This window comes from Sebastes fasciatus, chromosome 17 (assembly GCF_043250625.1).
Source record: "Sebastes fasciatus isolate fSebFas1 chromosome 17, fSebFas1.pri, whole genome shotgun sequence".
Classification (NCBI taxonomy): domain Eukaryota; kingdom Metazoa; phylum Chordata; class Actinopteri; order Perciformes; family Sebastidae; genus Sebastes; species Sebastes fasciatus.
In genome coordinates, this window is record NC_133811.1 from 14,323,452 (window position 1) to 14,337,984 (window position 14,533).

General features: G+C 40.6%; 1 protein-coding gene across 1 annotated transcript in view; it reads left to right on the plus strand.

Annotated features, from left to right (window-relative positions):
• Window positions 1-832: 832 nt before the first annotated feature.
• Window positions 833-14,533, plus strand: part of kcnh8 (potassium voltage-gated channel, subfamily H (eag-related), member 8) — a 67,721-nt gene continuing 54,020 nt past the window's right edge. The window contains exon 1 of the mRNA XM_074613892.1: window positions 833-1,171. Coding sequence (XP_074469993.1) covers window positions 1,096-1,171 — 76 coding nt within the window. The 5' untranslated portion in view covers window positions 833-1,095. The remainder of the gene's footprint in view (window positions 1,172-14,533) is intronic.

Sequence of the window (14,533 nt, forward strand, 5' to 3'; positions counted from 1 at the left end):
GGGGTGATGGGAGGAATAAATCCTGTTTACTACCTTTCTCTCTCTCTCTCTCTCTCTCCCTCCCTTTCTGTTTGTCTGTCAGTCTCTTTTGCATAATGCCTGGAAACAATATTTAATTTTTTCTATTTTCATGTTTTTTTGCACCACAAAGAAGCATTTATTTTCAATTTACAGGACATATTGTTAAATTAATTTAATTTATTTACTTGTGCACTGTCTCATGAATCAGGATCAGGTACAGTAACAATGATATAGAGTTCATGTGCATTGTTTTAATGGGATTCCCATTTATATCATGTTTGTTATTTATCCCGTTTATATCATGTTTATTATTATTATTATTTTTGTTTATAGCTTATTTTGTATATTGTATATTGGTAGAAATTCATGTTTTCTATTCTTATTTTTATTCTAACGTTTTTATCTATTCTTTTGTTATTATACTGTTTACTTGCACCAACAAAACCAAAGCAAATTCCTAGTGTATACCTCTTACACCTGGCAATAAACACGATTCTGATTCTGATTCTGATTCTGATCGATTGTATTAGTTGGCTGCTATTGCTCTATTGTGTAATTATATGACTATAGGTGATATAACAAACAAAACTGACTTTCACAAGAATCTAGAGGGAAAAATATAGAAAAACAAAATGTAAATAAAAGTTGTGTGTTCTGACTTGTGTATTTGATCCCAGTTGTTTGTTATTGTTGTGAGTGATGGATGTCTCACACCATTGCGCGCTGTGGAGAGACGCTCATTGAATCCAACAGTATAATAAAGGCACCGCTGACAGAGAGTCTCGCTCTCTCACGCTCGTGCCTTGCTACTACCTGGACCGCACCTGTGAGCTTCATCTTCTCTATTACCATTTACGCACGCAACAGAAGCTCCAGACGCGCGGAGGGTGCGCGCAATCACGTGCACTCTCTCTCCACCGACTATAGGGGATCTGGGATTGTGCTGAGTTGACCGGATAGCTCCTTGTTCATATAGGTTCCGCGCCTTAAAACGGGAGCACCTCACACAATTTGGACGACTTGCGACCTTCTCCTCACTAACTTTGATGGGGACTTCGATATCAAGCAGGGAAAATGCCTGTGATGAAGGGATTATTAGCGCCACAGAACACCTTTCTGGACACTATAGCCACACGGTTTGATGGCACTCGTAAGTTTGCTTTTTAATTATTTTTTAAACACTGGGCAGCTATATAGCTTTTGGTTTAAGTTTGGGCTGGACTGTATCCAAAGCAGACTGCAGCCTATTTCATGGAGATCCCCGAATCGATCAAAAGCCTAACACCTGCAAATATCTAAAGATTGCTTCTCGATTTGTTCTTGGTATTTCAACATCAAGGCACCAGACATCTCAGGCCTAATTTGACTTTAACTTCAAGGTAACTCTTCATTGTTTCATGTCCCAGGATGAGAGAGAAAAGGAGCAGGCTGTCGCTGTCCGTGGTGCTGAAAGTGTCGCTGTCCGTGGTGCTGAAAGCTTTCAGCACCACGACAAAGGGTTAACTGGGCGCTCAATCAGGATCCACACATTTGGATAACTTGTTTCACAAGTTGCAGCAATATGTCAGGCACATATTTGTGAACGCACCTGAATAAATGCAACTTTTCTGAGTTTGTCCACGCATGAATTGCTCCCCGTGAAGTTAACCTTTATTATCTCTGCTCTTTTGGCCCGACAAGTCCTGCAGCGAGTGCGCTCTTTTCCTCCCTCCAGGTCTGAAACCAGCAGTCGCATTTATCAAAATGAATTGGTCGGCGGCGGCATTACAGCGAGTCTTTTTCCCCAGGCTGAGGCACACATATAGGCTACACATAGGCATTTCCAAATGACAACTTTTGTCTGAACTCTCGCCTCTTTCTTCATAATGATCATTTCTGTATTTCTCTTGGAGGATTTCTTAGAAATCAGATGTTTTACAGCTGGCTTCTGCTCCACTGCTGAGCTGTCCTGCTCTCATTCTCCAGGCCTTCCTTCCTCTCTTTCTGCTCAGTTTTTAATCATGTTCAGGCATTTAAGGGTTACATCTTAGTTCCTTTGGTTTGTTTGGCAGCTATATGCATGGCCTTGGACATGTATTATTTTCAATGGTTTGCTTGGTTTGTCTTTGCGCTTCATTCCACTTCAGATTGTTACTATAGTGTATCAGTAGGCTTGCAACTAACGATTAATTTTATTATTGTTATTATCTCGATACATCGATTATTCGTTTAGTCTTTAAACAGTGAAAAGTGCCCATCATAGTTTCCTGAATGTCACCAAATGTTAACTTTGTCCACCCAACAGTCCAAAACCTACTAAAAATACGCACTTTATAATGATAATACGAGGAAAAGCTACACATTTTCACATTTGAGAAGCTGAAACCAGTGAATTTTTTGGCATTGATTATCAAAACAGTTGCTATTAATTTCCTGTAAATCAGCTTATTAACAAATAGTTGCAGCTTCATGTATCAGTGCATCATTGTGTATCTAATTAGAGGGGGGTCAGTACAGTATACTGTACGGAGACTAAAAACACACACAAACAGTACCTTTAGTGTCATTATTGGTGTTTCAAAATATGCAAAAAAGTGGCACTACAACCTCTTTAAACATTTCTGTCTGTGTAATATTAATACTCTCCACTTATTGTTAGAATCCTTATCGTAGACATTAGTGATAATAATACACCCTGCATTTAGTGGCTCGTTCCAACCCAAACTCACCACCCGACCTCTACTCTTTGGGACATTCTCCATTAAGTCTGGTGTGTTCACACCACTCAGTGAGGCACTATAATAACCAGACATCCATCCTTATTTCAGTCCCCATATCTGCAGGTGGAGCACCACTGTATGAGTAAGAGCAGGCTGTATGTCGAGTGGAAACAAACATTCAGCTGCCTGGGCAGGAGCTCTGTTCTTACACGAGGGGATTGGAAGTGGTACTGTACAGCACAAATGGATTGTCCTTGAGCTGCGGAGTAGAGGAAATTAACGTTGGATTTCAACTGCAAGATGGGGCAGACTGGAGGCAGTGGAGCTTGACTGGACAAATTGGGTGTGATGGCCTGGCCAGGAGCACATATAAAGGATGTGCTGGGTTCACTGCTATGTGATCCCCTTTGACGTCATTTAAAGCCCGGGCGGGAAGGTCGGACCTGGACACATCAGTGTATGATAAATGGATGAAAGCGAAAGTAGGCAAGTCTTTAACTGGATTTGTACCCATAGAGAATTGTTTTTATCCTTACAGGTGGCTTTTAAAATTAAACATTTTCAGTGCTTACAAAGAGAGATTTCATCCATGTTCACACCCAGGCATATTTAAATAAATCAAGGTGTCTCCGGCATAACCTAGTGGTTACATAGACAGTAAATAAAGTGAAAACAGATGAGCGTAGAAGTGTCTTTAAAACATTTTTCTTAATATTTCCACAGCATCCCACAGCTGACTTTTCAAAAGACCAACAGTGTTTCACTGGGTGTTTTGTCGGCTTATTGGTTGACAGACACAAACACCTCTGATCACTGTGTATGGACGGCTGTGTCCCTGTTTGAAGTGTAACTGAAATAACAGAAAATCAGTCTGTGGCTCTGCACTGTGATGACTGTGTGAGGGTGCTGTGACACCTTCTGTCATCACTACAACATCCAGGTGACTAATCTCACCACCTGTCCGTCACTAGAGCAGTGTGCTGCTCATTACAATCACACATTGTCACTGTGTAATTTGAAGAGGATGTACATTTAGGGCTGCAACTAACGATTATTTTCAGGATCGTCTTTTCTAGATTAACCGTTTGGTTCATAAAATTTCAGAAAATACAATTTTCCGAAGCACAAGTTGACTTATTCAAATTGCTTGTTTTGTTCAACCAACAGTCCAAACCTCAAAGATGTTTAGTTTAATAGCAGAAGTCCAAGAAAACCAGCAAATTTTCACAACTGACAAGCTGAAACCTGTGAATTTTGGACATTTTATTTTAAAAAAGTGACTAAATAATTGCCAATTAATGAAGCAAACAACTAATAGTTGCAGCATACATTTTTGAGAAAAACAACATGACCTGAAATGTATTACTACACATTCAATATGAACATTATGTCATTTTTCCTAAAATTAATTAAGATTGAAAGTATAAACTTCTGTTCACCTTTTCATCTAAATCGAAATACACATTTATAGTTCATATCTTCAGTTCCTTCTTGGCCTTCTGTATAGGTGGTCATATCACCAGTGGTGGAAGAAGTACTCAGATCTTTTACTTAAGTAAAAGTAGAAAACCTTGGCCTAAAAATACTACAGGTAAGTAAAAGTACAGAAGTATTATCAGCAAAATGTACTTGCTTGTCGATTAATCTGTTGATTATTTTATCGATTAATCGATCAGTTGTTTGGTCTATAAAATGTCAAAAAATGGTGAAAAATATAAATCAGTGTTTCCCAAAGCCCAAGATGACGTCCTCAAATGTCTTGTTTTGTTCACAACTCATAGATATTCAGTTTACTGTCATAGAGGAGTAAAGAAACCAGAAAATATTCACATTTAAGAAGCGTGAATCAGAGAATTTTGACTTTTTTTTCCTCAAAAAATTACTCAAACTGATAAATCGATTATCAAAATAGTTGGCGATTCATTTAATAGTTGACAAGCAATTGATTAATCGTTGCCGCTCTAAATGTACTTAGTTACATTCCACCACTGCATATCACTGAAGTACACTTAAAATGCATCCATACGTTTCTCCAGATATAACTTAATACCTCTGAACTGAAGTAAATGCTACGGTCTCCTCGCCAGTTCACAATACTTGCTGACTTGACTTTCTGTCAACCAGTGATGGCCTTCGTTGGAGTGATGGAGACACGATTGGGCTGCCAAATTAAGCGGGTGGTTTGGTGCTAGAGTTGTAGCAGAGGGCTTTGTAAAGTCTCCCAGTGTGTGCTGTGTGCTCCCCATCCTGCACCATTCTCCCAGACTGCTATTTTCTAGCTCTCAGCACACACTAGTTCCACCTCCACCAGGCAGGTAATTACTGTCACAATCACTGATGCCAGGACTTGGAACAGCTGCGTGTTGAGCCGGTATGTTTAAGTGTGTATGTGAATGAAAGAGGGAGGGATGTATGTGTGTAAAGAAAGACAAAGACACAGAGGAGGAAGAGCATAAGGAAAAAGGAACGTGTGCAGCCTTTCAGCACTTTGCTAGTTTGTCACAGAACTTTATCTGTGTGAGTGTGTGTGTGTGTGTGTGTGTAGCTCTCTGAGTGTGTGTGTGTGTGTGAGCTGCCTATGTCTTTGGAGGATAAGGGTACTAAAGCAGAAGTTTCCTCTCCGCTGATTAACTTTCTTTAAATGCAGCACATCTAATTGAGCTGTTAAAAAGTGGCTGTGGGATCCCACTTGCTGCCGGGTGAGTGTTTAAAAACTCATCCAAGTATCGCACACTATAGAAGAAGCTGTCACTGCTAGACGAGAGAGAGAAGACAGTCGATATATTGTTGCTGTCCCTGTGGCTCAGTCTCACCAGCAACCTTGTGACCAGCAGGAAGACCTAGGGAGCTAATTACTGAGTATGAAAGACCACATGCTGACGCACATATGCTTCAATGGGGTTTGTTAAAGTAGACATAACCTGGGTTCTTTGTTGGGAATAGATATGTCATACATTGTCAAAAACATCAGCAACTCTTTAATTTCCCTTAATAGACGCTTAGTACATTGTTATTTTATAATCTGATTGTGCCAACTTGAGAAAAGGCAGGTCTAATGTTGTCCTCAGCTAGCGAATGACTGTGAAAGAAGTAATGAGTGCAGTTATGAGACTGTGAGGGAGTAATCAATCATCATTGACTGTAGTGCTGCAGGGTGCAGAGGGGCTCTCACTTACTAGCAGTGGATTGGCACTGCTGTTCCCATTTTCTCCAAAGCCCACTTAATATCGAGACTGTTTTATTTCAGGGTAAAAATAAACAGAAAGGATGGAGCTGGTGCTGTACCCTAGTGAACAACGTAGAATACAGAGATCGTATCAAAGTACTGCCCAAGTTGCACCGGAAAGTAGCACAGTGAAATGAATTCACGCATCCTCGCAGCTTGGTGACTTCTTAACTTCTGTAACAGCTAGCTATCCTGCTAACCACAGACAAAATACTTCACCAAGCTAACTGGCTTAATACCAGCTGACTATCTGTTGACACGCTAGCTAGCTTGCACAGTAACCGTACAAAACGTCAACACTTCAAAAGACATACAGTATTTGTACCATGAATTCTTATTTATTCTATAAATTCGAATTATTCTATTATTAAAACCTTCATTAATTGATATTTTTAACCACTAGGGGGCAGTCTAACAAGCTGTAAACACAACACCTTCTCATCCCAACCAAGCCCCCAGGAAGAGTGCAGGGCTTTGAAGCAAATTTTCGTAGTGGCCAAATGGTGGTACTACAACTTCCGTGTCCGTCACCTGATGCCATTGGGCCCAAAAAGACTTTTTCCCATAGATCTACATCGGGAAAGAGACGTCTGTAACTCAGCAGATCATTTTTTTTGAGGTAAAGCAACTTCTCAGTATGAACACTTGAATAGCCCTTATTTTAATCATTAGGTCCTAAAAGTTGTAAAATGCACTAATAGCTGAATAGTTATTTCCCTTCCTCCGTTCATGTGAATGAGACCAAGGAGGGAGGCGGGGTTAAAGGAAACACTACTGCGCCTGCTCTATGGGCCCAATGGATGCGGAAGATCGCCGGATGATATGGGTAATTTATCACTTGGTAGTCGTGCTATTTTGGCTTCATGCGCCACTGAGAAACTTTCATAGGAATGAACGGGAGCCTGCCTACAACGCTGTATCTCGTTCTTTTTGAGACAAAACACTTTCTGAGATTTATGCAACAAAGCCACTTAGTCAGGTTTAGGATATAACATCACGGTTTGGCTTAAAATTACTACATTTGTAAAGAGAAAATTAAACTTCAAGTTACAGTGTGTAGGGTTTGGTGGCATCTAGTGGTGTGGCTGCAGATTGCAACCAACTGGGTACCCCTTCGCTCACTGCTCCCTTTACAACACTGCAGTAATGTGAGCCGGCGAGTGCAAAACCGTGGTAACACCGTTCGCCTGGCTCAGAGGCCATCGTTACAATAATAACACTACTTTAGGAGCCACGCTACGTAAGTCAAACGGCGGCTGGTGGGCCAGCGGTTTTGCACTCTGCGGCTCACGTTACCACAGTTTCACAAGCGTGTTGGAGAACTACGGTGGCCTTCAGGTAACGTAAAAACATGAGAGGCTCTCTCTAGAGCCAGTGTTTGGTTTGTCTGTTCTGGGCTACTGTAGAAACATGGCGGAGCAACATGGCAGACTCCATGAAGAGGACCCGCTCCCTATGTAGATATGAAGGGCTCATTTTAAGCTAACGAAAACACAATGATTCTTAGTTTCAGGTGATTATACACTAATGAAAACATAGTTATGAATATTATATTCAATTTCTGCTAATACATCCCCCGAAATGTTACACACTGTTCCTTTAATGTAGGGAACACAAAGACAAACATTGTTTAAACACTGTGGATGAAAGCCCTGTGTTTTTGAGTTTATGGAGAAAAATATCTGGCACTTTACCTAAATGCTTTACCAAATAGTTGATGACTTTGTATGTCTGCCGTTTGTTCTGCAAAAGCAGTACATAATATCAGTACAGATGAGAGTGAATCATCTACCAGTCATTCTGTTATAATGCGGGGGCGAACTGGTTGTTTACTAATGCGCAATGTTACGCACTGATAAAATGATATTCAGTTTTCTGAATCTGCTCTTTTGAGTTACAGAATATGATTTTACAGGGCAAATATTGCCAGAAGAATTAAATGTTCAGACGAAGACTGTGATATGTGTAAATAATAAAATAGTTATTCAACTATAGCAAATTTTGTCTTTAAGCTTTTTGGGGATTATCTATAGTAATATAATGGTCCAAAATTATGCAAAATTGCATAGTTTTGAGATAAATACCTTAAAAAAAATGTATAATAAAGTTTACATTAGAAATATTATGAACATATAAATGCCTTATTGATACCTCTAAAGAATATAATCAGATTTGATAACTGTATTATTCCTACTAAAGTCTACAATGGTGCTAGCTCGACAAATTCTATGATGCAGTTCCTACCTGTGACCACTGGAGGGCATTACAACTTGTGATCTTAAACACACAGGTCAAGTTAACAACAGGCCATTTTTATTTACCAATTATTCAACCTGATATTATTTTTTAAGCACCTGAATAATGTATATACTTTTTAAGCATTAGCAGTTCCTGAGTCTACCTCTATATTAATGCTAGGAGATGTTGATCTGTGTATTTAAAATCACGAGTGTGTGCTGCCCTCTAGTGGTGACAGCGAGGAGGAACCGCGATATTAAATTAGTCAAAGTAGCGTCAATGCAGACATTATAGCATACTCACACTTCCGGTAAATCATTTAAAAATAAACTTTCAATGTAGACAGACGTGTAGTCACTTGTGGTCACTGCCGGAGGGCAATGATTGGCCATAAGCAATAATAACTTGACAAACACACAATATTTAATGTTATAAAGAGTATTTTTAGGGATTATTTTGTACACATAAAAGAAACGAAGCACAACATCCCAATAGTGTTTTCCTTTGTATTAACCATATTGTGTTGGCAAGAAGACGCAAGGGATTAATAATACGTCACTGCTGTTAAATCTAAGGTAAAAGACGAAACAAAATGCTCGCCGGTTGTAAAAAGCAAAGAGATGACTTGTGTATTTAAATGTGTTCACTGCCCTTTAGTGGTCACTGTGAAGAACTGCAATATTAAATTTGTCAAGTTAGCATCAATGCAGCACCTAAGACCACAAAAAACCCAGGGGAAACTTGAAAATCTGTGTAAAATGTTAATAACTATTAAATATAAATGATCCAGGCCATTCAAATTAAAGCAAAACAACATGAATGTCGCGCAGCATTTAGTATGACATCATTATATAGACTGACTTTCTCTCAGCAGCCCCAACTCTGACTGACTTCCAGCGTCCCTGGCCTCAAGACAACATGTTTCAACTTGTAGTAATCAGAAAAAGGCTGTTTCCTACTACATCATCATTTACATGTCCCGTTAAAAGTAACAAGATCCTCAGCATGACTCACTCACTGTAAACCAATAGCTAAAGGCATTGGCTGAGTGTGGAAAATGTAAATTTGCGTTTTGAATTAATAGCAACCCAGCAGTATGCACCGGCTTTAACAAGGCGTTGAGAAAGTACTCTGTTAAGAGAATAGAGCCACCATCATGAGCACAGACTCAGCAGGCAATCGCTGTCCTTGCTGTAAGGTCACTAGTCTCGGTTATTACTGTGCACTTAAAGGGGCAGAGTACCTCGTCTGTGCCACCAAACACTCTGGGACCTCTGTATCAGTGCCGCCCCGTTATCATGGACGTTCTGCCTTGTTAAACCGCCTAATTAGCGAGATTCCCCTCCTAATCACCGTCTCTAATGGACTGTCCAAAACGATCGACAAAAAGGGTTTCACCAGCGGAAGTCTTGGCCAAGTCGGCCATTTTTTAGACTCAATTAATTTTACAAATAACAGGATTGGGCTTTGTGAGAAAGAGAGAGGGAGAGTGCCTGTGCTCAATAGAGCACAGGGACTTTAATCTAATAATGTGTTGACTAGATTCAGTATATGAGACAAACTGTACAGTTGTAACCTTGGTTGCTATGGTGTGTGTCAGTGGTTACTATGGCAACTCGAGAGTGACTTTTTTGTGGTTATGTGACTGCTTTGTAGCGGTTTCTGAGAGGCTGCCATGAATTCTGGCAAAGAGGCGAGGAGGTCTCTCCATCCATCTCTCCACTTCGCCACCAATTTTTACCACACTCCATCTCCATCTTTCATCAGTCCACCTCTCATAGCTCCATCTTATTTACTTTCAACTTTTCACGTCACCCTCTGTCCCCCTTCCCACCCTCATCTGTCTGCCTCGGTATATTTCTCAGTCTCTCCTCACGGGGCTGTCTAGGAGCCGGTGAATGTGCATACGGAGCATTTGTGAATGTGTTTAAAGCCACAAATCTGGGACAAAGCAGCGTGTGGAAAAGGTAACACACACTCACCTCGCCCCCACTATCCCATCTGTTTACTGAGTGTAGTGAGGGAATGTTCCTGATGGTGCAATGTATGCCATAGAGTTTCCTCTGACCCACCTAGTTATTGTAGAACTGACCTGCTGAGAAAGTACACTCCAACAAGTTCTTCAACCCAAACCACAATACAAGTTGTTTGTCATTTTACTTTGTGTATTCTCCAGTGGGCAACTCTGGGGTCTGAGAAGTGAAGCCAATACGGAAGTGTCTTAAACTTACATTCTTTCTAATAGCCAGCAGGGGGGGACTCCTCTGGTTGCAAAAAGAAGTCTATGAGAAAATGAGCCTACTTCTCACTTGATTTATTACCTCAGTAAACATTGTAAACATGAGTTTATGGTCTCAATCGCTAGTTTCAAGTCTTCTTCAATACAGCATGATGTTCATTTAGTAAATTATGGTCCCATTTAGAGTCAAATAGACCATAAAGCAGGGTATGCCTTAGGGTGTGGCCACCTTGTGATTGACAGGTCGCTACCACGACGTTGTCCGGTCTGGGAGTTGTCCGTGTTTTCATCTTACAACTTGAACCCTTTCACAGTGTTTTCACTTCTTGAAAGTTGATTATAACCTTTTTTGTTGCCTAAAATGTCTTATTTAGCGTTTGGTTGTACTTAGCTCCACCCTATTGTGTCACTTCTGGTTGCAAAAAAAACAAGATGGTGATGGCCAAAATGCAGAACTCGAGGCTTCAAAACGGCAGTCTACAAAGCAATGGGTGTCGTCATGGTGACTACGTCTACTTCTTATATATAGTCTCTGGTATTTTCTGATCTGGCGCCCCCTGGCTTGACTTAGGCAAAGTGGTGCTTTGAGTAAAATGCCAATCAATCATTATGCCAACATGCTCACAATGATAATGCTAACATGGTAATGCTTCGTAGGTGTAATGTTTACCATATTCATCAACTTAGTTTAGCATGATATTTGCCAATTAGCATTAAACACAAAGTGCAGCTGATGCTGATGAGAATGTCATCTGTTTTGCAGGTATTTGGTCATAAACTGAAATATTGGAGAAAGTGAGATTTTGACCAGATTATGAAGGAGGAAACACCAAAGTCATTAGGATTCATAATCTGGGAACCATGAAGGTCCATACACAAATTTGGGCCAATCCATAGTAGATATGGATATATTTCTCCCAATAAGTGATAGGCTTGACCCATAGACTGTATATAAGAAGGGGCTTCACTTTTCAGACTTTGAGGTGGCGTACGGGTTTGATCTTGTGGTGGCACTAGATGAAACATCCAGGGATCACCAAAGTGTTTAGGATTTATCCACTGGAGGCCATGAATATCTGTGCCAAATCTCATGACAACACACACAAAAGTTGTTATGATATGGTGGAACAACTGAATGGCAGACCAGCCAACATTGCCATCCCTGGAGCTATGCGGCTAGCTTGGCTAAAAACTACTTGGTTAAGATTAGGAAAACATTGTGGTCATAAAAGATGCAGAAAATGAGTGTTTGTAGAGGGCAGGATGCCAAGTGTGATGCTCTAACTACTTCTGCCTTTGCTTCTCGGAGAAAACAAGGGAAAATCACAAGGGGTCACTTGTCAGGAAAACGTTAATATATTGTTATTTTAATTAAGTGTCTAACCAAACCACTAATGCTATTCAAACACACAAATCTCCAAACCACTAAAAGGAATGCATTTTGAGAGGAGGAAACAGCTCTCTTATGCTGGTGTTTTGATGGTATAATTACACTTGAAATTATCTTAGCTAGCACATGCTTTACAAATCACTCGTTCACCGACAATTACAAAGCACTTGGATTGACTTTTATTGCATAAGGAGGCTCCATAACCATCTCTCTCTTCTTCCCTCTTGCTCTCTTTCTTCTCTGCCTGCCCTCTTTCCTCCTCTACTCTCCGTCTCTCTTTCTTTGTCTGTTTTTCCTTCTCCGCTCCCCCTCTTGCGTCCCTGTGGTGTTTCTCCAGCAGCTGTCATGCAATAGTGTGAGCATGAGGGGAGGTGATCTATGGGCTTCTACACCAGAGCAATTAGCCAAAAGAAATTCAGAATGGAGAGAGAGATACAGTAGAGAAATGGGAGGTGATGAAGAGGTTGAGACAAAGGAGAGAAGATCCAGAGTAAAAACAAAGGGGAGGTGGTGGATAGGTAGACGGTGAGATAGAATCTGAAAAGGACTCAGAAGGAGAGATGATTCAGACTTTTCTTCAGCAGAGTTTCGGGTGCAGAGGAAAGATAGTGAAAGTAGACAGATGATGTTCTCGTAGAGGTGGTGGGGAAAAAGGTGAACATGTGCAAAGAGAGAAGGAAATAAATGGATCGGGGTGAAGAGAGAGATAGTGGTGGAATTCCAAGGGTAGAGAGGAGATGGAGAGTAATTAGGTGGAGAGATCCAAAACGGTAGGAGGGACATAAAGAACAGCTGGGAGGGAAGGAAGGAAGGAAGGAAGGAGTGAAGGGCGGTGGGAGTGAGTGAGAGAAAAGGCTAATATAGGGAGGAAAGGAAAGAAGGAAGTAAAGGTAGGAATATTAACGGGCGGGGGGAGGAAAGAAGGGGTCCGTAATGGTGGTGCATTAACAAAGGAGGAAGGGAAAGTAGGACAGTAAGAGGGAGGAGGAGAAAAGAAAGAAAGAAAATTAGAGAATTTGGTGGAAAGGACAAAGTAAAAAAGATAGTATAACGATTAAGAAAATGGTAATCCTGCTCTGTGTCAACCTACCACAGTGTGGCTGAGATTGCACAAAATGTCAGCCAGAGATTATCAAATGACAAAGAAACAATTGATCAAACAATTCATAGAGCTCCTGCACTTGACCTTAAAAACATAATCTTTTCTCTAACACATTACATATGTATGACTAAATGAACATCAGTTGAAGTTAAAAACTTACTTTTTAAGAAAATAACACCAAAAAACACAGCTCGGCTTCACCAGGACTGTGTAGGTGAGGTTGATTTGGTTGACAGTAGCCTGGCAAAAGAAGGAACAACCCCACAGCTACTAACATTACATGTTGATTTAAATGTTGCTGCGTGGAAGTCACCTTTTTCCAATCTTTTGTAGTGTGTTCACTAAGAGACTGTGAGAGAACAAAGAAGTTGAGTTTTCAATTTAAATAAATAATTACATATTTTTATTCTGTTAATGTCACAGTTAAGGAAGGCTGTGTTAAGTTGTGTTAAATGGCCTTTTCTGTATTGTATTTATATAAATTTACATTTAAAATGTAAGCTGACCTTGTCAGATGGTTTGCGACACAGAACCATCTGAGAAGCTGTCATTGGAACCGGTTTGGAAAAAGGGCAGGCACTTTCAAAAAATACTTGGCAGGTGATTAGATGAACTGTCTGTCAATCAAACTAACAAAAGCGACATTAACCAAGGTTATGGTCCAAAATGTGTTTTGTGAGGTCACAGTGAAGTTGACCTTTGACCACCAAAATCAAATCAGTTCATCCTTGACTCAAAAAAAAAAAAAATGGGGTGGATGTTTGTGCCAAATTTCATGAAATGCATCCAGGTGTTTCTGAAATATCGCGTTCACGAGAATGGGACGGACAACCTGAAAATGTAATGCCTCCGGCCACAGCTGTCGCCGACGCGGAGGCATACAAATAAAATAAAATCTCCCATTGGTGTTTAGAGCAGTGCATGTAAAAATGTCATGAACTAGGTATCAGGTTAAATCACGATTACACAATAATCTGCAATATGGAAATGTATTTATACTAGCACTTGGTTCCAATGTGTCCGACTGTGAAACAACAAACTTTCAGGTAGGGACGTCTTTTGCTTGTGTGTCCATTTAATATTCCATAACCTGCATTACAAAACAAGATATAAGCTAACATCACCTTGCCTCTCCTCAATACGCACATGCAGACTGTACACGCTCAAACAATATACAGCACATCTGTCAATTCCATACAACCAAAGTAATCCACCGTCAAACAGAGTATGGTGTGTATTTCACTGTTAATATGCGATTTACGTCAACACCATCCTCAGCTCTGGGGAGCTGCCACCAGACAAGCTGCAGGCCTTTGCTCCGGGTCCCTGAGAGGCCAGCAGTCCTGTCGGTCTCTCTCCTGCTTACCCCGAGGCTGAGGGGCCTCACGTCTGACAGCCGGTCCCAAAGCTGAGACCCGTTCTGACCATCTGTCTGGGCCATGACGTCAGTCAGAGTATAACTGCTGACATGACATTCTCGTTGTGGTTTTCTCTGTCATGAACGGGTATCGCTGTCACTCACTGCGTTTTATTCATCTGTGTCGACTATGATTCCAAAAGCTTGGTTAAAGCAGAACTCAGAACTGATTGTAAGATTGCACTAACCAAGTAAACTGCT